At 35.9% G+C, this 26,312-nt stretch overlaps 1 protein-coding gene across 1 annotated transcript in view; it reads left to right on the top strand.

The window, feature by feature from the left end:
* Positions 1–3,409: 3,409 nt before the first annotated feature.
* SPAG16 (sperm associated antigen 16) overlaps positions 3,410–26,312 on the top strand; it is a 1,020,752-nt gene continuing 997,849 nt past the window's right edge. Inside the window, exons 1-5 of the mRNA XM_059168131.1 lie at positions 3,410–3,624; positions 13,830–13,876; positions 14,834–14,929; positions 17,427–17,545; positions 23,664–23,801. Of these exons, the coding sequence (XP_059024114.1) occupies positions 3,498–3,624; positions 13,830–13,876; positions 14,834–14,929; positions 17,427–17,545; positions 23,664–23,801 (527 nt within the window). The 5' untranslated portion in view covers positions 3,410–3,497. The remainder of the gene's footprint in view (positions 3,625–13,829; positions 13,877–14,833; positions 14,930–17,426; positions 17,546–23,663; positions 23,802–26,312) is intronic.

Genomic DNA, 26,312 nt, shown 5'->3' with positions numbered 1-26,312 from the left:
ATATGAGTAAAATCATATGGTATTAGTCTTTCTTTGACTTAGTTTGCTTAACATAATACTTTTTAATTCCATCCAGGTCATCGCAAATGGAAAGATTTCACTCTCCTTAATGGCTATGTAATATTCCACTGTGCATATATACCACATCTTTTTACCCATTCATCAGTGGAGGTTGTTTCTATAATTTGGTTGTTGTAGATATATCAGGGTGCATGTATCGCTTAGAATTAGTATTTTTTTATTCTTTGGGTAAATACCCAGTATTGTGATTGTTGGATCATAGGGTAGTTCTATTTTTAGCTTTTTTGAGGAAGTTTTTTTTTTTTTAAAGATTTTATTTATTTATCAGAGAGAGAGGGAGAGCAAGCACAGGCAGACAGAATGGCAGGCAGAGGCAGAGGGAGAAGCAGGCTCCCAGCTGAGCAAGGAGCCCGATGTGGGACTCTCTCCCAGGACGCCGGGATCATGACCTGAGCCGAAGGCAGCTGCTTAACCAACTGAGCCACCCAGGCGTCCCTTGAGGAAGTTTTATATTGTTTTCCAGGACTGTACCAGTTTGCATTCTCACCAACAGTGCAAGAGGGCTCCCCTTTCTCCACATCCTCATCAATACCTGTTTTTTCCTGTGTTACTTTTTAATTTTACACAGAACTAGAACAAAAAGTCCTAAAATTTGTTATGAACCACAGAAGATTCCAAATAGCCAAAGAAACCTTGAAAAAGAAAAGCAAAGCTGGAGGCATCACAATTCTGGAGTTCAAGTTATATGACAAAGCTGTAGTGATCAAAATAGTATGTTATTAGCACAAAAACAGAGACATAGATAAACAGAACAGAATAGAAAACTGAGAAAGTTTCCCAAAACTCTAGGTTAACTAATCTTCAACAAAGCAGGGAACAATTTCCAATGGGGAAAAGACAGTCTCTTCAACAAATGGTGTTGGGATAATTGGACTGCAACATGCAAAAGAATGAAACTGGACCACTTTCTTACATCATACACAAAAATAAATTCAAAATGGATGAACGAATTAGCTATGAGAGCTGAAACCATAAATATCTCAGAGGAGAACACAGGCAGTAACCTCTTTGAACTGGACCGTAGCAAACTGCTTCTAGACAGGTCTCCTGAGGCAAGAGAAACAAAAGCACAAATAATTTGTTGGATCTTCATCAAAATGAAAAGCTTCTGCACAGTGAAGGAAACTATCAACAAAACTAAAAGAAAGCCTATGGAATGGGAGAAGATATTTGCAAATGACATATCTGATAAATGGTTAGTCCAAAATATATAAAGAACTTATACAATTCAACACTCTCCAAATGAATAATCTAATTAAAAAATAAGCAGGAGAGGTAAATATACATTTTCCTATAGAAGACATTTCATTTACTATTTATATTTTAGTAACATAGGTATTAAAATATCCGTTTTAGAGAAGAGGAAACTAGAGGCTCAAGGAGCTTAAGTTAACTAAGGTCATACAGAAGAGCCAGGATTCAAACCTTATGTAGAACATGATATACATATTATATCTAAAAGCTAACAACAGCCAACAGCCAATGTAACACACACACATGAATCAAAGTAAACATTAATTGTTCAGAAAGACCTTGCTTCCTGGCTCTCTCATGCTCCTTCATGCCTTGCTGGATGTGCAAAACCCTGACCATTCCTCACCCAGGCCATTTCTCAAGCAAGTGTTTACAGAAGACAAACCTGAGTGTGTGAGGTAATGTCTCCCTTTGGAACAAATAACAGACTTTCTGTAAAAGCAGCTGATTCCCCAATTTCAGAGTTCTTCTCCTGTATTTTCAGCCCCTGATAATTGTTTCTTGCATTTGATGAACATTGAGGGTATGTTTGGTGTGAGACATCAAGGACAAAGAATAAGTTATTAATAATAAATATGAGGAATGAGGGAGGATTATGACTAATTGCGACCCTTGGTTTTTCTAAAAAATGTAACAAAACTAAGCAATTAACATCAATAGAAAACAAATCTATTTCTTAGTATCTACTTTGTGTCTGGTAAGTTCCTCATTCTTTATATTTTACCCTTTGCAACAATGGTTTGTAGAAGGTATTATTATTATCCTCATTTTATAAATGAGGAAATTGAGGCTGGAGGCAGTAAGTGGTTTGCCCCAAGGTTTCCTAACTAGTAAGTATTGGGGCCAGACTCTGAATGCAACTAGTAAGTGTTGGAGCAGGCTCTGGTTCCAACATCCAGGCTCTCAATCATCTATTAGGAAGTTACCACTATAATTATTATATTTTTTTGGTAATAAATGGGAGCTTTTATAATGAATTGCTCTTTGTTTTCTTTTTTAATTTAAATTCAATTCGCCAACATTAGTTTCAGATGTAGAGTTCAATAACTCATCAGTTGCCTATAACACACAGTGCTCATCACATCACATGCCCTCTTTAATGTCTATCACCCAATAACCTCCCCGCCAGGAACTCCTGTTTGTTTCCTATAGTTAAGAGTCTCTCATGGTTTGTCTCCCTCTCTGATGACTTCCCATCGAGTTTTCCCTCCCTTCCTCTATGATCCTCTGTGCTGTTTCTTATATTCCACACATGGCATCCAGTTTTCATCAAAAAACATAGAATGGAAAAGAATCTGCAACGAAAAAGGCCTAGCAGATGCTTCCGATATATACACAATACAAACCTGAAGAGTCTGTCATTGCAAAAGGAGCGTGTGTGATTGGGCCAATATTATTTATCACACATTGTGTTAAGACTGTCTGTACCTCATAGTTCTTATAAAAGTGTCTTTCTCTTAGCAGAAGTCAACACTTTACATACTCTTTCAAGCCCCAGTGTATGAAATTGAAGTCAAAACACATGTCCAGATAAATATTTTAAAGGAAGCCAAGGAGGAAATTGACCAAGGTGACTACCCTAGGTCTTTATTGCTAAGCGACTGAGGTTAGTGCTGCTGAGCCAGTCTCTCAATAATAATTTCTCTCTCTCTCTCTCTTTTTTTTCCTCCTGTACCCTGGTTCTTTCTTTTTTCCAGGAGTCTTCCCTAGGGACAATTAAGGGTCTCCACACATAAAATTAAGGGGCTGATATGATGGGTATGTAAAAACCAGGAGAAAGGAAACTTAGGTAAGAAAATGAAGCGAGAAAGAAACGCTAGGGTCGAGAAACGGGGAGGAAAAAAAAAAAAAAGAAAAGAAAAGCTGGTTCTGTATGAAAATGTACATAATCCAAGCCAACTGTTTCTTGCTCCTCCTCTCATCCACTCCAGGAACTGCGTCCCAGGTAACGAGGCAACGACGTTGCCGTGGTAACCAGCGCAGGTCAGAGGGCAACAACGCTTTAAGGCTGGGCAGCCCTTCAGAGCGCGGAGCTGGCCGGGTGGGAGCCGCGAGGGTGTCAGAGTCTCGCGAGAGCTGCGTGCGGTTGTGGGCGAGCGTCTTGGCTTTTGGTCTCCGGGAGACGCGAGGCTGTCCGGGGGCGGGGCCCGGGAGCGCCTCCTATGGCTGCTAAGCAAGGGATGCCCTCGTCAGCCCTGCGGGTGCTGGAGGAAGCGTTGGGCATGGACCTCACGGCGGCTGGGGACACCGCGGAGTCGGTGGCCGCCGAGGGCGCCTACTACCTGGAGCGTATCCTTACGTGTAGGCGCGGCCTCAGGCGCTCCCTTTGGTAACGGGTTTATGGGCGAGGGCGCGGGCTTCCCATCCGGGGCGTCCTCTGCGGTTTGTGGCCTCGCAGCCGGCCAGAACGCCTCCTGGACCTCAAGGTGGCGTCCGCGACACCGTGTACCCCTGAGAGCCACCCGCCGCAAAGACATGCCTTTTGGGAGTGTTAGGCTACCGTGTTCCTGTTGGAAGAACCTTCGGGAATCGTGTACTTAGTAACCACTCTGCAAACTTTGGATGGAAGTTTCCTGTTAGGATGGTACAACGAATTGATTGAGCCCTCCTTAGGGCTTCCCAAATAAGCCCCCAGCCTTCAGAATATCGTGGGAATCAGTTCGGTCAGGCAAGTTAGGAAACCGGGGAGGACCTCTGCCTCTGGGCTTTAATGAGCTGAAGCTCTGAGCATTCAGCCTGTGATTCTGCAGATACTTCCGTTGTCCAGTGCTTAAAATGATTTGTTTTGTAAGCGTCAACTTCCTAGGTAGTTTCAATTTTGGCTATTTAATACAGTTATTGCATTTTTATTTTAAAGCAACTAAATGATGACTGGAGAGCTGAGAGGCTCAGAGATGTTAGGAAGAAATCAGATAGTGATGAACAATTAACAGTGGAAATACGAGAAAAATGGAATAGCGATATGTGAATAATTAGGTTCACTGTTTCTTGGGATGGCTTTTGAGCTCACATTGTCTAGGCATGTAGACTTAATTGTACTGGAGAGATCGGAGAGTTCATGAGAAAAAGATACCTTTTTTTCCCCAGGAAGGTAGGAGAGAGATGATTATCTGTTTTGTTCTTAAAGATATCGAGGAAACTCTAAAATCTACTTTATTTTTTGTCCAACTGTGAATGCCCCAGCTTTAATTCAAGACTTTAGAGATCTAACAGTGATATCATTTTGTGGGCTTTGGCAAACTGTTTCACCTGTCCTGACTTAGGCTCTGTCTGTACACAATGGTACTTCGAGGAGCTTTGAAGAACTTAGTTGCAAAGACCAAAGATAATATGTAGTGTTTTATTTAAGGCAATCATTTTTGTAGGAATGTAAGTTTGAATAGTTCAAAATCAATTTAAATGAAATGTTGGTGCCTCAATGTCTTAAATGAGGCTATATACTATTCATAACTCTATAAATAGCTGCCTTTTCCAGTAATATTCCTTTTTAAATTCAGAAATGAGTCAACAATTCTTTCAGAACTTACTTACATCAAGTGTAAAGTTATCTAGTGTCCCTGGTAGTGAATGGTACCCAGGCATTTTGTTTTTATTTACATTAAGATGATTCCTGTAATATGTAGTTTAATTGTTAATCTAAAACAAACACACTGAGTTAGCTTTTTTGCAAGTTGTGGGACTTCAATATAGCCTAGTTTTAGGTTTACTTAATTTTCAGAGAGATTGCTGAGTCACAACTGTCAATATATAGTAGTCTGCACAAAACCTGTCTTACAAAGAATTTTCCAAGTAGTCATATTTGTAAATATAAATGACTCTAACATTTTACAATTTTGTTATCGAATTTCTGAATTACCTGTCCCCTTTGCTTTTCTTCCATCTTTCTTTAGTTGGCTGATATTTTGTGTTTCAACCAAAGGGTAGTCAAGGGATAGCAAAACTACATATTTTGCCAATTTTCCTACATTCAGTGTTTAGGTAAGAGGTTTAGTCATGAGAGAGGCTTTAACTGTTAGTTAAAATGAAGTTCGAGGATTACTTTAGAATGCCAATTATCCCTGTTTCCCCGGGCTCTCTTAACATGCATAATTAAGAGTTGACTGTATAATGTTATTTGACATTGTTGCTTAAGGCAATTGTGATAGTTGCTGAAGTGAGACTTTCTGAGTTTCAAGTCTTTAGATCTCAGGTAATTTAATTGAACTATCACAGTAGATAAATAAAAGTTATAATATGCACAAATGAATCAGAAATCTGATGTTCTCTACTTTGCACATATACTTAATCACTTTTAATCTACTGCGTTTGGTCTTGGGCTGCCCTTATTTATGACTGAACAGATGCTCCGTAGAACACTAGACAACAAAATATCAAGTCTTTGCAAAATACTGACTCTAATTCTCCAGGAAGTTACCCTTTTCTTTGGTGTTAAACATTTAAACATAAAGAACATTATGTACAGATTAATAGGGCCCAAACCAGAAATAGCCAGGATCCACTATGAGGGAAATGGCTTCATTAGTAAAGGTTCTATTATGAGTTCAGAGACTGTGTAGAGGAAAAATAATTCTTAACCCTGCAACACCCCTTCTTTGTAATCTAATAGGTGTAAAGGTAGGAGTTATCTGTTTCTCTTCTGAGCTGTTCAGGATATAGCTGCTTTTATTTTTTAAACTTCCACAAGGCAAGATACAAACACACATGAACCTAGTTCCTTTTTTAGCTATCTCCAGAGCTTTTAAGAAATCTGTTTACAGAGTATGAGTTCTCTGGAGAACTCTTCATTTGAAAGATATTTGCAACATTGTAAAATATAAGGCAAGTTTTTTTTTTTTTTTTAAGACTTTATTTATTTATTTGACAGAGATCACAAGTAGGCAGAGAGGCAGGCATAGAGAAAGTCTGGGGAAGTAGGCTTCCTGCTGAGCAGAGATCCTGATGGAGTGCTTGATCCCAGGACCCTGGGATTATGACCAGGGCTGAAGGCAGAGGCTTTAACCCACTGAGCCACCCAATTGCCCTACAAGGCTAGGTTTTAACTATGTGCTTTGTAAAGGGTCAAGTGCTTGTAGAGGTTGGCTGTCTTTGACAATGAATTCTGTGTTAGAAATGAGTACTCTTGGGTAAGGTTTTCAGTTACAGTGGGAACTGCAGTTAATATGTGGCTGTGGACATTTGGGAATGCTCAATCCAACTGCAGATGCAGGCTGGTATTACTGTACTAAGAAAGCTAATACTTAATTGATTTTGTTGCTACTTGTTGAAAGACTTGTTCAAGGAAGAATAATGGAATATGTGGAATCTAAGAAAGTGAACCTCCCCCAAAGTGTACCTCCCTTTGCACTGATTGTCGCTCCCTTAACTAGATTTTGATTATTTTATCTTACAAGGCATTCCAACACTAAGAATTTCACTAGTTAGATCATGGACATGTTTGCTGGCCACTGAAAAGGTCTCCTTTGGCCCCAACAGCAATTTCTGAGGGTTGAGTGAGTTTAAGCCAGTCCTTTGAAGCTAATCAACTCTGAATGCAGTCCCAAAGTCAACTGTTTATGAAAGTGCAAAATTATAGATTCTACTAAACTAGTCACCTGAAATATGGTCATCATACTTAGATACCCCATGTAATAAGATTCATGCTTGTTTTCTTAAATGACATCCATAGACCATCTTTCATTGCAATAGTAATGTTCACTGATCACTTTAATTAAAATTGAATTTTTTTCATTTAAAATTCTATTATTTTTAACATTTAGTTATTTTTCCCATCTGTTTTGTTTCTTCTCTGGAATGTTTATAGTATTGAGTGAGAAGATATTTTTAAAAGCCTTAATAATCATTATGTACTCAAGTCACCTATTTCTTACTGTCATTGGAAAAACGAATTTTCCCCTGGGTGCTTAGTTGCACCCTACATATATTCAAATAAAAGGATAGACAGTCTGAATGTAGACTCTAGACCAAAAAACATGTAACTAAACCCGTCGTGCCAAATTTCACCTGCATGAAAATCATAAGCTATTTGAAAAGAAAAAAATTGTATTTTGTTGTGTGCCCTCTAGTCTGGGCAAACTTTAATGTGCATATGAATCAAAGAATATTGATCTTTAAAAAAGGACTCTAATTCAGTAAGTCCCAGTCAGGGTTGAGATTCTGCATTGCTAACAAGCTCCCAGGTGCTGCAGGTGCTGCTGGTCTAAGGAATATAATTGAAGTAAGAAAGCTATAGGCCAGTTTCTTAACTACTGGCCTTTATATTTTCAGATAAGAGGTATAATATGTAGAGCTCATATCCTTGGATCTCCTGGCTTAGAAGTTGGAAAAACTTAAACCACCACCCACCATGAGAACAAAGAGACTTATATTTTGAAAAAAACTTATTTTTCAGCTTCTGAGGCAGAAGATGGCGGTGGTGTCTGGGGCAGGAGTAGTCCGTAAACTTCCACTCTTGCCGAGTCTGTTGAATCAGTAGAGGCTTTCTGGTATGTTGTGTTAGTAAGTGTTCTGAGATCCCCTGAAGCCTTAGTGGGAAAGACTGTTGGAAGCAAACAACAATGGGGGAAGTGGAAGCAAGTGTGCCAGTTATTTGCCATCTTTGGTATATATTATTCAGTTAACTTACATTATTGAAACTGGCATTCCTTAGAAAGTGGACCATGACTATGATGTTTGCTATTTACAGTACTTTTATTTCAATTTAGTAAGTAAAATGTTGATCATCGAGGATCCAGGCTAGATTTTCGATTGCCTCTGTGTACATTGGCTCTGCAGTGATGGCAAAGATTAGAAAGCAATTTCTGACTATAGTAGCTTTGGGAAATCATGTAAAATATAATTAGCTATATGTTTCACTCCAGTTCTTTATAAAGATGCTGTGGCTGGCAGTGATCACTACCCCCAGTTGCAGCAATGGAAGAGACCAGTGTGAGGAAGTTTGTATGGTGCTCACATCTGAAAATTGTTCATAGCTTTCTGGCTGGGGTCCATTTGCAGAACCGTGTTTGTGACCCCATTGTATCAACTGTGACCTCAAGCTCTGCTCCGTTACCCCAGCTGAAATGTTTCTCTGAGGCTTCTTGCAGTTGTGTCTTCTGTAGTGCTGTGTTGGATTTAGGGTTTCCCGGCAATTTCAGTGTGGATGTATATTGGCCTATTTTCTGATAGGATCTACAAGGTAAGGATCTGGTACAAATTCTGCTAGTGTAGAAACAACCAATTAGTTCACTCATGGTGACCAAGTATAGGGAACTGATTCATAGTATGCAAAATCACAAGTCCTACTAAATTTCTTCCATAACGAGTGGACATGTGGAGTGAGACCCTTGGTCTGAGTGTAGACTCTGACTCCAGAAAGTGGGTGGTGCTATGGGCTGTGTCTGCAGGTCAGGGAGGAAGGGGAATCACAGACTGTACCCTGGGCAAGAGCAGACTAGAAAACCAGGCCCAATTTCAAATGTCAAGTTGACCTCGAACAGGCAGAAAGGCATTAACTACATCTGAAGGAAATAGAAAGGACAGAAAAAATGAATTTTGGAAATGGAGTTCAACAATGTTCTTTGAAGGAATACTAGGCAGATAATAAAAAGGGAATTTTGGAAGGACTCAGAAGCAGGTTGGCGTTAGGAAACTGATTTTAAGCCAGAATTCTGGTTTATTCTGCAATGGAAAAAAAAAAAATCACTTGCCTGAGAACTGTGACCAGCTTCATTGTATGGACATTTCCTGGAGAATAGGATCATTTAAGAGATTAGATTACACAAGAAAGTTGTTCAGTAAAAGTAGAACCAGAGTAAAGGGTTTTTATCAGTCAGACAGTTCTTGGTCAATTGCTTATTCCTATCCTGGCAACACTGTTTCTAAAGCAGTGCTTTCCAACCTTTTTTACACATGGTGTTTCATCATATCTTGCTTCACTCAGTCTTTCTGGCTGTTCCAAGGGCCAAGAAAATCAATATCTGTACCATCCACAGTGTCCTTTTTATGATAACCGAAGAGCGAAGTATTTCTCAGGCTTCAGAGCCAGAAATTGGTGTACATCTGCTGAGAAACTCCTCTGTTTTCATTGGATGGATACTGAATTGGTATCTAATTACATTGCCCTCTTTACCCTGACTGCTGGGAAGCTTTGGGTCAAACCTGTGATTTAGGTTTGACCAAATTCATGAGACTTTATGGCAGGTACACTGCAGCTTTACCTTTGTCTTATTTCTCTTCTTTCTCGTTCTCTTTTAATTTTCATATTTACTTATTTTTATATATTTTTTTACTGTATGCTTGTTTGTAAACTGCCACACAGTTATTTGGGGATTCTTTTGTGCATTTGTCCCTGTGTTACCAGCCAGCTAAGCCAGATAGACAGATGCATACAAACATACTTGCCAAACTACATTTATTTCTTCAGTAACACTGCAACATCACATTTCAAATCAGTTGCTCCTGGGAAGATTTTTCTCTACAAATCATTTTTGTGGATACTGAAAATACCAATCAAGGAAAATAGTGGTTTCTATTTTGGATGTTTGTCCTCTTCCTGACCTTTTGTCTCATTAATCTATTGCCCTTGGCTGATTTTATCTTTCGGCCTGCAGCCCTGTAGCTTTTTTATACCTCTCCCTCCTTCAGGGTCTTCAAATTGAGCTGTTTAAATGACTTGATTTAGCTGTTGATAAAATAACACTTCACGGTTTGGAAAATAAGTGAGAGCCCATTGCTTAAGATTTTGATAGAAATTGCACATTCTTTTTGTGTCGCTGTAGAAACATGTAGAAACTGTAGAAATATGATATTGTAGAAAATTCCTGGTCTTTTTATTCAGGAAACTAGTAGGTATATGGTTTTTGTCAAATTTCTTAATCTCCTTGATTCATTTTCTTTCTTTTTTTTTTTAATTTAGAAATGACTGTATCTGTGTTACTCAATCTCACAGGATTGTTATTAGGATAAATATGATAGTGATCCATATGACAATACTTTTTAAGGTTTATAAAATGATATTTTTTCATTCTTTTTGATTTTGGGGAAACATAATGTATTATTAGGATTTGAAAGCTGTTGCCTCGAGTATTTTCTAGGTAGCAGTGTGGCAAGTTTGATAATTCCAAAGCTTTGAGGACAAATCACTTTTTTCTGTATATTGCCATTAACAACCTATGCTTTGATGTTTCATCTTCACATAATCTTATCAGTTGGCTTATTTACAATTTCAGAGTCTATCCAAATGATTTTAGAATGTTTACTTCTTGTGAAATTTTTATGTTATGATCAGTGATTAAGGATGGCATTGCTTTTCTGGAGACTTAAAGACAAGTGATTCTTACAAAATCAAGTTTTAGTAACTGTCATTCAGAAGAGGGCATTCTTTTCCATAAAAAAAGAGACTGATTTCCTGTAGCTGAACCTCAGGAAATTTCATCTAATTAAGTGAAAATGTGTCAGAAAGATATAAATTTAGAAAGGAGGAAGATTTAGAATGTATTTTTTAATCCATTTATCTTAATGCATGGGAGAACTGGGCCATGGAAGACTTATGAGACTTTTCCACAGGTACTCCTCTCTTTCTAGAAGAGGAACACAATAACAAATACTTGCATAGCATTAACTAGAAGCCAGGCACCATTCTAAATGCTTTACATATGTTAACTCCTTTCATACTCTTGAAACCTCTTAAGGTATTAGGATAGCCAGCTTTCAGAATGATGCCCAGTGATCTCCGCATCCTGGTCCTCATACTCCTGTATAATTCCCTTATGTACTGAATAGGGTTGACTTATGTAACCGATAGGATAGTGAGTAAATGATGATGTGTGACTTCTGAGGCTTGGTCATAAAAGGTATTGTGGCTTCTACTTTGTTTTCTTGTATTTCTTATTCTGGAGGTAGCTAACCACTATATCTTGAGAAGGCTTAAGAAGCTTATGGAGAGACCCACATGGGGAAGAATTGAAACCTTCAGCCAACAAAGTTCATCTTTGAAATGAATCCTCTTGCCTCAGCTGAGCCTTCAGAAGACAGCAGGCTTGGCTGCCTTCTTGACTGAGGTCTCATGAGAGACTCCAAATCAAAATACACAAGCTAAGTCACCACTGAATTCTTGACCATGATACTATGAGATAATGGATGCTTATTGTTAGGCCTTAAGTTTTGGGGAGTTGGTTATGTAGCAATAATAAAAAGTACAGATTTTGATACCTGAAAGTGGGATTCCAACATAAGAAATACTTTACAGTATTAGAGTGGCCCTGGAACTGAATATAGGACAGATGTTGGAAGTTCTTTAAGTAGGATGTTAGTGAAAGCTAAAATACCTTGAACAGACTATTAGTGGAAGTCTCATGGTCTTTAAGAATGCTGCTGGCAAGGGATTAAAGGAGAGTGGGGTCAGTGCTATAGGAAACTGTTCCATAGCAGTAGATAACTAACATAGTATATACTTTAGTCCTGGTACCCAGTACGGGTAAGTTAAAAATTATAGGATCAGCTGCAGGTATGCAACTTTATGCAGCTTTTTATTTCTGTAGTATTTTAATCTACTAATCTACTAAATTAGATTAATTTAATTAAAAATCTAGTTTTTAATTAGTCATTTAATTAGTTGTTTAATTAGTGAATTAAATAGTTATTTTTTTGAGCCTAAATCACTTTTCACCATTTTTTGGGAAGATACATTCTTGTTTGACAGTATCAGGTTCCTAAGGATTGGTTATAACTGAACTAGGTTTAAGTGCATCCTCAAGTGGATAAAGCAAACAGTGAAGACTTATAGCTTATGATGGAGCTGAGTAACTAAAGACTACATAACTTATCTTTTAGAGGTTTAGAACTGTGTGTAAGATAATTGGCAAACACTTCAAGTGTTTACGTAATATAGAAAACAAACATGGAATAATGAGAGGTTTAAGGCTAGTGTAGTGAAACCTAACTCCAGGGCTGATTCCCAGCTGTGTTAGGTCCTAGCTTGTGTGACCTTGTGCCTGTAAGTCCTGATCTACAAAATGGAGATGAAAATAGCTTGTAGGTAGGATGAAGACAGAAGGAGTTGATTGATCATGTAAAGACCTTAAGGACAGGGCTTGGCTTCTGTTAAATACTTAGTAAATGATACCAATTCTTATTACCAGTAGCTTCAGGTGTTTTATTCACCTTTCGCTAGCTCTTGGAAGATGATTTCTCATAACCAGTAGCAGGATGAAAACTAGGCTAATCTCATCTTTGATTTTCATAACCATTACTGTATATTAAAAAGCTTAATTTCAAACATTTTGAACTTGGTATAATCACATGTATACATTAGGAAAAATGTAAACAAAATAATGTTATTGGTGTATGTTGTGATTTCTTTCAAAATTAAATATTATCTTGAAATTATCATTTATAATTAAAGTAACTTGTAATTTTTGAAAGTCTTATAACCATGCTGTTAGAATTTTTTATTAGGGTCATTTCCCTGATATTTTAATGTTCATTTCTTTTTTTATATCATTCAATTTAATTTTATTTCTTTTCAGTGTTCCAAAACTCATTGTTTATACACTACACCCAGTGCTCCATGCAATCCGTGCCCTCCATAATACCCACCACCAAGCTCACCCAGTCCCCCAACCTGCTCCCCTCCAAAACCCTCAGTTTGTTTCTCAGAGTCCGCAGTGTCTCATAGTTTGTCTCCTCCTCTGCTTTCCCCCAACTCACTTCTCCTCTCCATCTCCCAATGTCCTCCGTGTTACTTCTTTTGCTCCACAAGTAAGTGAAACCATATGATAATTGACTCTCTGCTTGACTTATTTCACTCAGCATAATCTTTTCCAGTCCCATCTGTGTTGATACAAAAGTTGGGTAATGTTAATTTTTTGATAATTTATGAAGTACTGAATTAGGATTACTGTATAGTTTATATTTGCTTAAAAATTAGGCTTCCTTTTCTGAGAACAAAATTTAATTTTAAAATTGAGGTAATAAAAATGAGATTAAAGTAACTTTTATTATGAAAACATTGAAATGTGTTTTTTACTTATATTTAAATATAGGTGTGCTTCTGAAAAATTCATAGTACTTTAAATAAAGAAGTCAGAGTACACTGTGAGAGACTCAGGAGCTCTGGGAAATTAAGTTAGTTTGAAATAGATTTAAAAAATTTACTGCCATAGTTTTCCTGTCTATCATTTTTCTTATCTCTTTCTAATTTATATTATCTTATTATGTACATTTTTATAAGCCTTAGACTTGAATTGGAAATCATTAGATAGTAAATAGACATATGGAAAGGTAGTTTTTCATAGGTTTGGGTTATGTAGAACAATAATTTAAAGTAATAATAAAAAATACTTTGTTTCAAAATGTATTCGTAGGTTGTACGGGGAAGAGAAATTTTAAAAAACAGTTTAAATTACATTTACCATCTTGGTAAGATAACTGGATCTGATACTAAATTTTAACATCAAATCAATTTTAATAAATAATTTTTTCATATATTTTGAGATTGACACTTGACAAGATTTCAGAGGTCACCATAACTGAAGCATCTGAAGATGATTATGAATATGAAGAGGTAATTTTTTCATTTTAGGTATTTAGCCTGTAAATTCACTAGTCATTCTTATGAAACATTCATTTTACTTTATAATTTTTTGTTTTCCTTAAGAGATGCTGGTTTTTCGCTGAATTACCTAATACCAACTATTTAAGAGTGAAGGGTAAAAGTTCTGTTTGAAAGTTTGGATTGGTTAATGCATCTGGCTCTTTTGGTTTTCCTGGTACTTGTGCTTCAAAGTTAGCTTCTTCTCCCTTGCTTTGTGGATCCTTATTACAGACTGTCATCTCTATCCAGCATGCATTCCTTAATATCCATTCTGCTCTTGGATGGGTTTCCCAGAGTCCCACTACTGTCTGTAGCTCAGATCCCATGTTTCCCTTCAGCTTAACTATAATTCTGTATAATGTAGTTCCTGTCTCACATCTTCTCTTTAATTCACCGTTCAGATGGAACTTATCATTATTTCCGAGAGTTGGTACATTGAGTTGCTCCTAGATGACAGACGTTGTAAGTACAACTGTGAAAGCAAGCCTGGCAGTTTGTGGCCTGGGCAAGTAAAAGAACAAACAGTAGATAAACTTTTTATTACTATTAGTAAAATAAAGATAATATGAATACATGCCACATGAAATTACTGAAGGTTTTATATGAGAAAAAATTTAGACTGTGTTTATCCTTATATATAAGAACAAATGCCCATAAGCTGATCTCTGTGTTTAGACTGTGTTTATCCTTATATATAAGAACAAATGCCCATAAGCTGATCTCGAGTTTATCAAAGGTGACATTGAGTTATGTCCTGCTTGTAAGTTATCCATTTGTCACAGAACTTCAGCCTGACATGGTGTCTTACATAAAGTGTATTTTTTTTTTTTTTGATCCATTGTTTTGTGAGAAAAACTTTTTCTGAAATGAAGTAAGGTGTTTTTATGCTCCTGATTGCTCTTCCTATTCTCTTTCTCTTTGATTTAGATACCAGATGACAATTTTAGTATTCCAGAAGGTGAGGAAGATCTGGCAAAAGCAATTCAGATGGTCCAGGAACAGGCTACAGATACTCAGATTTTGGTGAGAATTGAACAAAACCTGTTGTTTGTGTCGTTAGAATACAATCTATAGTTTAGCAGTGAGACTAAGTTTTACTGGATAAACTTAAGTTTTACATATAAAATGCTGTCCTATCACTTGTTACACCTTTTTCTCTTCTGTGTTTTTATCATTGTACCTTCACTTTAAGTAAGTAGTCATATTTATTCTTTTTTGGATTGTAATTTTCTACATCATGGTTACTCTTGCATAACTTCACAAAAATGACACCTTCCTTCAGAACTCTGCATGTTTAATATCACTGGATGTTAAACCAAAGATTTTTAACACTAATGTACAGAATTTGGTATTAGATATGGATGCTAAAATGTGTTTTGTAACACATTAAAAAATAAGAAAAAACGTATAGTCCTCTGTCCTTTTCCTTCTGTATTCCCAATTCCTTCAACTACCATCCATCTCATTCTAAATATCATATTCAAATTTATTGACCAAAAATGCCAAGGTAGCATTTATTATTGTGTAATGAATATTTATTTACTTCTGGCCATATTATACCGTTATCCAGCAATTATGTCTAATTTCCCACCAGAATGCAGACTTGCAGGCAGAGATGCTATATTCTGCCACCCTGGCATCTTCCATGTTTGAGGCAGGGTTCTGCACATAATCAACATTCTTATATAATATCTTTAAGATGATCTTAGGAGGGACGCCTTGGTGGATTAGTCAGTTAAGCATCTGCCCTTGGCTCAGGTCATGATCCCAAGGTCTTGGGATCAAGTCCTGCATTGGGCTCCTTGCTAAGTGGGGAACCTGCTTCTCTCTCTGCTTGCCTCTCTCTCTCTCTGCATCCCTCTCCTGACAAATAAATCAATAAAAATCTTTAAAATAAAATGATCTTGGGGGAAGATATTACAAATTATCTTTCTTGAGTGTTAAAAAACCCTAGTCATTTGTCTGGAGGTTTCTGTAGCCTCCTAAATTTGCTTTAGCTGATCATTGTTTTGAATGTGGTAGCAGCTACTAGTAATTAAGATCAGCATTAAATTATGTGTAGCACTTTTTTTAAAAAAAGATTTTATTTATTTATTTGACAGAGATCACAAGTAGGCAGAGAGGTAGGCAGAGAGAGAGGAAGGGAAGCAGGCTCCCCGCTAAGCAGAGAGCCCGATGAGGGGCTCGATCCCAGGACCCTGGCATCACCACTTGAGCTGAAGGCAGAGGCTTTAATCCACTGAGCCACCCAGGTGCCCACGTGTAGCACTTCTGAAAAGAACTTTTTGGGGCAACAGAGATTCCTCACTGAATTTCTGTGTAACTATTACCAGGTATATAACATTTACCTGGTGTGTGACCATTACCATGTTAAGAAGGGGAAGGAGGGAAAAAAGTCTGCTGTTAAATTTCTGTATATTTGAAAATAGATCTGTCTAAATAATCAGCTGTTAAAGTGGTAAGTTCTTGCCAATGCAAAGAAAATGAAGGCACTCTAGAGACAGTGATGCTTTGATATTCTTAAGTATCTACCCAGTATTTGACTTATTTTATATATTGACTTGTGGTAGTTTTATGGCTGTCCTAATTTCATATCTCACTTGCTGAAATAACTCTACTTTTCTAGTTCAGGGGTCTGCAGACTTGTTCTTTGGGGTCATATAGTAAATATTTTAGATTTTGAAGGTCGTAAGGTGTCTGTTGCAACACACTTCTCTCTTGTAGGAAAGTAGCTGTAGACAATATGTAAACAAATGGGCGCTGCTGTGTTTTAATATATATAGTTAGCTGACCCCAATATAGTTGATAAACTTACTTCTTTTATGAAATGGTAGGATAAGCCACTCACTAGCACATAATTTCTTCTGTAGCATAGTGTTTCTAAAGCTCAAGGCTCCAAAATTCATTATATTTCTTTTTATAATGATAATAATAGAAATAATTAAAAGGCCCATACCTTTTTTCCCTTTTTTAATGTTTTATTCGCTATTGAAAGGACAAGCTGTCCTCATTGTTCTTTAGATGTTCTAGTCACACTCTTGCCTCAGAGTCTTTGTGTTTGCTGACGCTATAACTGAAACATGACTCTTTCTTCCTCTAGATTTATGCTCAGATTCCACTTTATCAGTGAAATCTTTCTTCATCACCCTACATGTATAGCAGCCAAGCTCCACACACATATCTGCCCAACCTTTGGCTCTCCTTCCCTTCATCCCTCTGCTTTTTTTCTGCCAGGCATTTAGTGCCATCTGCTATATTATATATTTTTAATGTAGTTATTCATTTTTTTTATCCATCCACTTGACTATTAGGTATGAAGACTGAGTTTCATCTAGTGTGTAAATTCATTACTGCTTTATCCCTAGTGATTAAAATGGTTCCTGAAACATAACCCTCAACAAAAATAAATGAAAAAAATGAACAAATGAATGAGTAAATAAACAGCTTATTTGTACCAATAATCAAAGATTAGTGATGATTTTATATTTTCAAAATAAATAATTGCGCATTTAAATTTCAGGAACAGAAAACAGTTCTTCCTTCAAAGCAACTAATACCTGAAGTTATAGAAGACTTTCTCTGCAATTTCCTAATCAAAATGGGAATGACCAGAACTCTTGATTGCTTTCAGTCCGAATGGTAAACAATTATGTGGATAAATAGGAATGCTAACATGTAGACTTTTAACTGTCTTCAAGGACTTGAAGTTGTTCAGCTTACGCAAAATGGATGAAAGGGATGGAAGCCTTTCCCATCCCTACCACTGGAAGTACAACACACACACTTACACACACACACACACACACACACACACACACACTCTTTCTCTTTCTCACATAATTAAGAAACCAATTTAAAAGAAGTTTTTATTAAACACACTTTCTAAATATTCAAAGTTGAGTGATTTTCAATAGTCAGAAACTAGAGTATGTCCTGGGATTCTATAATACAAAGCTCTTTAATGAAATACTTTTCTAATATATTCTACATAATTATTAAGGGTAATATTTCCTGCATTAAGACATTCTACCAAGAGTACTACTTTATTTGTTTTACTTCTAGTGTGTAATGGCCTGCCTTTCTCTACTCACGCAACTGATTGATTCTTTTTCTGTAAATATTTCTCCATTTAGAAATAAGAAGAATTATATTTTCAAAGCTATCTAAACACAGATTTTCTTGTTATAATGAAAATTTTAATAACTTATTGGTTATGAAAATCAGCAGGCATGCTGTCTTTATTCCTTTACTGTAGCAGTAATGTCACCAGGAATGTTTTCAGAGGCCCAACATTCTTTAAAGAAATATTATTAAGTAATTGGATATAAAAATATGTTTGAGCCATTTTAAAAGCCATTCCATATCATGGAAAGGGAATACTAAGGTATAGAAAGATGTTCATAGTGTTTTGGGACTAAATCCTACTTTTAAATATAAGAAGCAATTTGTAATTTCTACTAATCCTCCTGTGATGCAATTTTTATTTGCTGCTTTTTTTGGTTCTTATCTACTGAGACCACGTACATAGAAGAAATCAGTTTTATTACTTCAAGTTGCATATCTAAAGTTAATAAATTTAATGATGAGAACCATTTCTCATTAATACAATTTAGGAAAAAAAGCAAGTTTGGTGGTAGAAAAATAATAGTGTTCCTATTAAATTTGGAAATTGTGTGAATGATTTTTATAAAAATGTCCATAGGAAATAATTACAAATGTATTAGAAAATACATTTTTGTGAAAGTAGGTAGATAATTGATTTACAGTACTAATGAAATGAGAAATTAGTGTGGCTCAGTTCCTTTTTTCTTCTAAGAAGACATGTTAGGACATATAATACCTACATGTTTGTCCAGTCCAAAGTGTGAAATGATTTCCATCGAGATATCTGGAACCAAGTGTACTTTTAACAGTTAAGCACTCGTTGGATCATATTATCTTTTTAGATTTAGCAGTTTGGGTTGAGATGATATTTCAGGAAACTACAATGGTATTAGGACTTATAGAATCCCTCCCTATATAAGCATGCCACTTAGTGTATTCCAATAATATTAAAGTAAAATTCATATATTCTTTATATATGGGTTTAGTAATACTGTGGTTCAAATAATTGTATTCTTATTCCTAGGTGCCGGTTTGTAATAAACTTACAAACTGTTTGTAATTAGATTGCACAGTATTGAATATTTTAATTTCACATGAAACATTTCTTTACTTTGATCAGAAACACTTATTCTGCATAGTAAGACTATAGGAATATTAAATAAATTTTTTTTCATTTTTTTCTTATGGAGAAAGACATTTATAATATTCATTGCTGTGAATTCATTTAATCTTACAAAAGTTGACAAACAGGTTTTCCCCATTGTTAGTTTGTAAAACAAAAACCTCAAAGTAATGAAAAAGCTGGGCAATAAAATTGGACTGGTTATCTTTCAATCTTCAAAAAATGATTGCAGTAAATTCTTTAAATCTAAGGTCAGCAAACAAATCTGACCTGCCTCTGTTTTGTAAATAAAATTTTGTTGGCACATAGCTGTAACCTTTCTTTTAGGTATTTTCTGTGGCTGCTTTCATGCTGTAATAGCAAAGTTAGTCACTCACAGTGGAGAACATATAGACCAGAAAGCTTCCCCCCCCCCCTTTTTTGCAATTCCAAACTATTTTCTGTCTGTTCACAAAAACCAAAATCAAAACCAAACCAAACCAAACAAAAAAGATTGTGTGTATGTGTGTGAATGTATTAGGAATTTTTTCTATGAACTACAAAAAAGTCTGCACTGTGTGTTAGCAGTAGCTAACAGAATTTTGTCTTCGTTGCTGACGTATTTTCCCTAACTGTCCCTGACAACTTGGAGGAAGAATTCTCATTTGATATTTGTTATTATCTAGGTGACTGTTTTCCTGTCTTTTATATCCTATACCTTGTGTGCCATCAGGAAGGAAAAATAACCCTTACTCTTATGATGCTGTTGATATGTTTACTGAAATTCTGTCACACTATTTGCCATTTGTGACAATGGGCCTGAAACTCTTGTGGTATATAGACAAATATTATGGAAGCCTTTATACTTTCTCCCTGAAAAACATGTGTATTTTCTGTATATAATTCTAAGTAGTTTATGGATCTTATGATAAATATGAAGACCATCAATGTAATTTTATTGGCAGGTCTGTTGGTAGTAAATTTTATTTCCTGTTCCTTATAGTTACATAACAATCTTTCCTGTCTGAACACTTTCCAGTCTTACTCTATGTGTGAATGAATAAAGAGGAAGAAATGAAAGGACCAGGATATTTCTTTAACACAAACACACCTGAAACAAAACCAAAAAATTTTATGTAGGAAATGCTCATTTTACTGAGAAATGTATTAATGTGTTTCTGGAGTTTGTGGATTATGATTGCTAATTATCTAATAGTATTAGAATAGTTTTGCCGAGTTTAAAGTCATCTTTGATATTTTAGCATAAACTACAGAAATTTTTCACGATAAATTATTTTTGAATGTCTTCAAGATATATATGATATAGTATGTGATATGTTGTATTATGCTTGATTTGTATATATTTTACCACATATTAATTTATTTACATAGCATTTAGAGAAGGACTACATCCACTTTTTTTCTTATCAAAATAATTTCTTTATGGATTTTTTTTCTGTATTAAATAATGCAGGTAGCTGAAAACCCATTTTATGGTCAGAAAAACTTTATGGTCTAGTATATGTGCTGCTGAAGTGAGCACTATAGTCTAATACTTTAATCAATCCTTACTTCTTCTGAGAGAAGTATAAATCACATTCTATGTATGAATATAATAGTGAATTTGTGATTAAATAGTTCTCTATTTGTTTTATAAATTATGGCAAATATTACTTAATATTGATTCTGTTTTCTTAACCTTTTAGATATTCTGCAGAACTTGTCTTGCTGTTCTTTTGTTTTCTTGGCTTTTTTTTTAGTATTGGATAAGAAGTATAACACAGCCATATGATTATTAATATGTAATATGTTAATAAAATTAAGATTTATGATATGAAAATGCTGATAATTAAACATTTTTAAACAAATGTTTAGGTCATCTATAGCAAAGTTTATAGGGATTTCTTGATTAATAACTTTATTACTGAAATGTTTTTCCATTTGTATCGTTTTTTATTTAGCTTTATTGCTATATATAATATATACATATATATAATTAAAATTATAATTATTTCCAAATCTATAAATGGTTTTCTGATGTTGCTTCTTAATTCACTGAGAAAATAAAAGTTCTATGACTCCTGATTCTCTCTTTACTAACCTGCCACCTCTGTTCTCAGGCCTCCTCCTCCTCACATGTCACAGAGGCTGAGCTGTGCATGCTGTCATCTAAGGCCAACCCTCTAGTTGTCTACTGGAGCCCAGCTCCTCTTACCTACTCAGGGGCATTGCTTTGGCAGTTGTCCTCTCTCTCTTTTCCTGCACTCTAAGCTTTTTCTCTTTCTGCTGGATCATTCCGATAAGCATAGATATACAGTATTTCATATATTTTAAAAAAAACACCCTGAATTCCACATCCTCTTTTAAGTTCATCTTGATTTTCTAGGCTCCACTTTATCATGTCTCCTTCAACGAGTATGTTTCCACTTCCTTATTTCCTACTCTTATACCTACTCTAATGAAACTATCATCTTAAAAGGTTTTTCAGGGCTGCTCATTGCCAAATTCAGTGACTGATCCTTAGTACTCCTATTCATCTTGTATGCAGCATTCATCACTGTTGTTCATGTCTTCCTTTTTGGAAAACTTTATTTATTTGGGTCCTTGTCGGACTCCGGTAGGTTTTGCGGGCCAACAGGCACGAGGAGAGCATCCGGGCCAGCCGGTAGCTCCCCTTGGGGCTGAGCGGGATGGCGAGTGTCGCGAGTCCAGGCGCATTAACGAACCACACCACACTCGGGGATCTGTCGAAGCAGGATCTCACTTTATTGAGTGGGGTTGCAGCTTATATTGGGTAGGGGATGGGAAATGAGGTCAGTGGGGAGAGAGCCTATGGGGTTTGGTTACGTAGTCAGTAACTGGGTAGGGTGTGTTGGGCGAGAGGAGGAAATATCAGAGATATGCGGAACCGAAACCGCCACGTTGGCGCCAATACTGCCACGGTGGTGCCTTTTCTAGCCGGAAGAGAAGGCAGGCCAGCGCCATCTTTGCTGTGCCCAACAGGTCCTGAACCACAATGTTCTCATATTCACTCACTACTTCACTATCCCCTCTGATTCTTAGTCTCTGGTAGTATTTCCTTCTCTTCCAGTCTTGAAACAATCCAAAAACTTCATTTTTCTCTTTACATTCACTTCCTAGGTAGCCTTTTACAGTCTTGTGACTTTAAATTGTATCTATTTACTGATGATTCCCCAATTTGCATTCCAAGTCCTGACTTTTTCCCTGAGCTCTGGACATGTATACCCAGTATTCATTTCACTTAATTGACTAGTAGACATATTGCATTGAACATCGTTAATTTCTCCAACCATCCAATTCCTGCTGCATTCATTCCCATCTTTGTAAGTGGCTTTGTAAGTGTTTCCACCAGAAACACTGGAGTCATTTTTGACCTCTTTTATTAATCAACACTTGGGAGATGATTCGTAGGAAAATCTCTATTGGCTCCACCAATAAGTTGGCTCCACCTTTACAGCATGTCCAAAAGGGACATATTTCTCATAATCTCTGCTGCTACCAACTTTGTTCATGCCACCATTCTCTCTCTTTTGGACTACAGCAACAGCCTCCAAACTAGTCTCTCTATTTCTACTGTTGCTCCTCTAGGGTCAGTTTCTTTAAGCAGATGTCAGACTAATACATATTTTTAACAGTAGAAGTTCCCTTTTTTAAAAAAAATTTTTATGTAGTTAACATACAGTCTAATGTTGATTTCTGGAGTAGAATTCAGTGATTCAACACTTATAACACCCAGTGCCATCATAAGTGCCCTCCTTAATACCCATCTTTCATCTACCCATCCCCTCACCTCCCTCCAACAGACTAATCCTTTTAAAGCAAGAGTATCTCTTGTTTCTCAGAGCCTTCCAATGGCTTCAGTCTGATTCAGGTAAAGTCACATTCCTCTTTCCAGCTTCCTGCTGTCTTCCTGACCCGTATCTCACCACTTTCTTCCTTCCTCCAGTTCCAGATACTCCAGATATACAGGCTGTTGCTTTTAATTGTGCATGTCATGCACTTTTTTTCCTAAGGATATTTGCGTTTACTTTTCTGTCAACCAAGAATGCTCCCTTCTTCATATCCCCCTGACTTGGTTCCTTATTTCTTTCAGTTCTCTGCTCAAGTAGCACTTTGCAAGTCATACTTTCTGTCTTCAACCTATGTAAAGAGCACAAATGCCCCCATCACTCTCCACTTCAATCTCTCTATCCTTCTTATTCTGCTTTATTTTATTTCATAGAACGTATCACTCTTCACAGTAGACTGTGATATGGGGGCTTGGACTGCTTTGTTAATTTCACCAGTGTCTACATTAGTGCCTGGAATATACGAGATGTTTGGTTATATGTACCATGATATTAGTACCTAGCAATTATTTTTTAAAATTGTAAATACATATTATGAATTTTGACATTTTAGTTTACAAAAGTAATACCGCAGCTCATTTCTGTTAATATCCTGTAGGACTTAACTTTCTGAATTGTACATAAATTAAGCCAAGTTAGTAGAAAGAAACAAAATAAAGCCTTTTGTTTGATTTTATTCTAGGTATGAGTTAATACAGAAGGGAGTAACTAAACTTAGAGATACTGGGAATGTTCCAGATGTCTACACGCAGAATATGCTTTTAGAAAATGAGAACAAAAATTTGAAGAAAGACTTGAAATGCTACAAACAGGCAGCTGAGTATGTTAATTTTTAAATGATATTTTTTTTTCTTTTGGACTAAATGGGAGAGTTGAATGAAGCTAACTATGGTTAATGTACCAGAGCTTTAATTCTGAATTGAATTATATTTAAGTTCTAGTTGGAAAGAATGTGAAAGGCTTCACTAGCAAATTAATTGAATAGATGATCAGAACTCTCACAATTGCAACCCATTAGGAAAAATGGAATGTAGGAAGTTATACAGGAGATGGTTAATTTGTTATGATACACTCACTTTCTTATGGTTTTGATAATCTTTTCATGGTTTGTGGATTCTTCCTTTATGAGGATAAGCTAATGTCTGAAATAATAATACAATTATAGAAGTCAAAGAGGAAGGAAGGAGCTAGTGTATTCCTAGTTAGAGGAATTTTGGTGTTTGAAAATTCCCCAAAGGAAATTATTTTATAATCTCCTAGCATGAATTTATGCATAGAAGAGAAGCTTAACGGAAGCCAAATCTTTCTTTCTCTGATTAATGGAAGACATAGTTTTTGGTGAACAAATTTAGATAAACACTGTTATTCTGGCAAAGACAAACATGTGAATGTGTTGAATAGGGATGAGTCTACTCATCTAAGAAAATGTTAAATGGAAAATCAGTGCTTAGATATGGAGTAGAGAAAGTTCATTCTTTGTTCATTATTTTTTATTAAACATACTTGAAGAGTGGTTTTCTGTTAAAGAATTATATCAAAACAAAAAATTCGATAAGCAGAACTACCATACAAGAACATAATATTTTTAATCTTTGTAAAAAAGTTTAATGTAGGGGCGCTTGCGTGGCTCAGTGGGTTAAAGCCACCCAAGGTGGCTTTGGCTCAGGTCGTGATCCCAGAATCCTGGGATTGAACCCCACATCAGGCTCTCTGCTCAACAGGGAGCCTGCTTCCTCCTCTTCTCTCTGCCTGCCTCTCTGCCTACTTGTGATCTCTGTCTGTCAAATAAATAAATAAAATCTTAAAAAAAAGAAGTTTAATGTAAAGAAACAAAACTTTGTATTGCAAAGTGAGGGAAAATTTTAAAACTCCTACTTTTAAAAGGTGGTAGTATATAAAAAAATTTTGTATGATCATTTATTCCTTATTACTTATACTTGTAGAAGTGTTTTTACAAGTTATACAACTTCCTTTTATATTTTAAAGAGAAGTGTATGATGATCTGCAGAATAGTAAGTTACTAGAACCAGCATGCTCTTTATTCTCCCTTCATTTCTCAGAAGTGGTTTGCACTATTGGCCCTGATGCTCACTGTGATATTGTATAGACACCTAATGGATGCGCTGGGAATTTGACACAGCAAATTTTTCAGAGTGCTGCCTGGCATACTGTTTCAGTTCCTGATCTTAGAATTATTGCTTGAGTTTGCTAATTTCTTTTGAATAGATAAGAGCTGCTTTCTGCAATGAATTTTGTCATAGTGACATTAAATAGTTCTGGTTGATTACTGGTTCTTTATTGAGTATAATATTGAATAACTATAATCAAAACCATATAAACTATTACCTATGCAAATCATTATCCCATAATTAAAACAGATATCACTCAAATGAAATCTCATTCTTATTTGTGTTTATTAAACAATCATATTAAATGTATATAAAATTTGCTATATTTATTAATATGCAGTTTTAGTTTCAATGATTATGATTATCTCTTAAATATATCTTATTTGATATAATTAAGCTTTAGCAGATTAGAAAGGAAAATATTTATTTGCTTTAATCTACTTGACATAGAAAATTTGAAGGAAAGATGCTTGCCCCTTAGAAGATGCCTAATATTTATATCATTAAGTGAATATTAGGCTCTCATGACACCTTTTGGTGAAACACATCTCTGGAGCTTTATTCTGTTGGATACATTTTTGAAAATGGAGAATGAAGTTTTGTAAAATATTACCAAACTACTTTTGTCATGCTATAAGTTCTACATTGTAATGTTTTATCACAGGTTTTTCAGTTGACTTTTGAAGATTTTTTTTTATAAGTAATATCTTTTTTTTAAAGATTTTATGTATTTATTTGACAGAGATCACAAGCAGGCAGAGAGAGAGGAGAAAGCAGGCTCCCTGCTGAGCAGAGCCCAATGTGGGGCTCAATCCTGGGATCCTGGGATCATGACCTGAGCTGAAGGCAGAGGCTTTAATCCATTAAGCCACCCAGGTGCCCCTGAAGATATTTTTCCAATAGGGATTAGAGTAAATATGGGATTCCTTTTATAGACTTTACCATGAAGTTTTCCTTTTCAGGATTAAGACTGTTTCTTAAAGCAAGTTAAGTGTAGATGTTAAATACTTTTCTAATAATAACCAATATCTAATAATAACCAATGTTTACAGATATGTTATATGTTGTTCTGATTATACTGGTAGCATTTAATGATATATCAAAAAAATCAGAGAAATCATAATATAGCTCTAAGCTTAATACTTATCTAGAGAAGAGAGTTGCCATGGAAAGAGTATTGAACTTAAGGTTCAAATATCTAG

This window comes from Mustela lutreola, chromosome 3 (assembly GCF_030435805.1).
Source record: "Mustela lutreola isolate mMusLut2 chromosome 3, mMusLut2.pri, whole genome shotgun sequence".
In the NCBI taxonomy this organism is placed as follows: domain Eukaryota; kingdom Metazoa; phylum Chordata; class Mammalia; order Carnivora; family Mustelidae; genus Mustela; species Mustela lutreola.
Note: the sequence above shows the minus strand (reverse complement) of the source record. Positions and strands in the feature narration are given on the sequence as shown.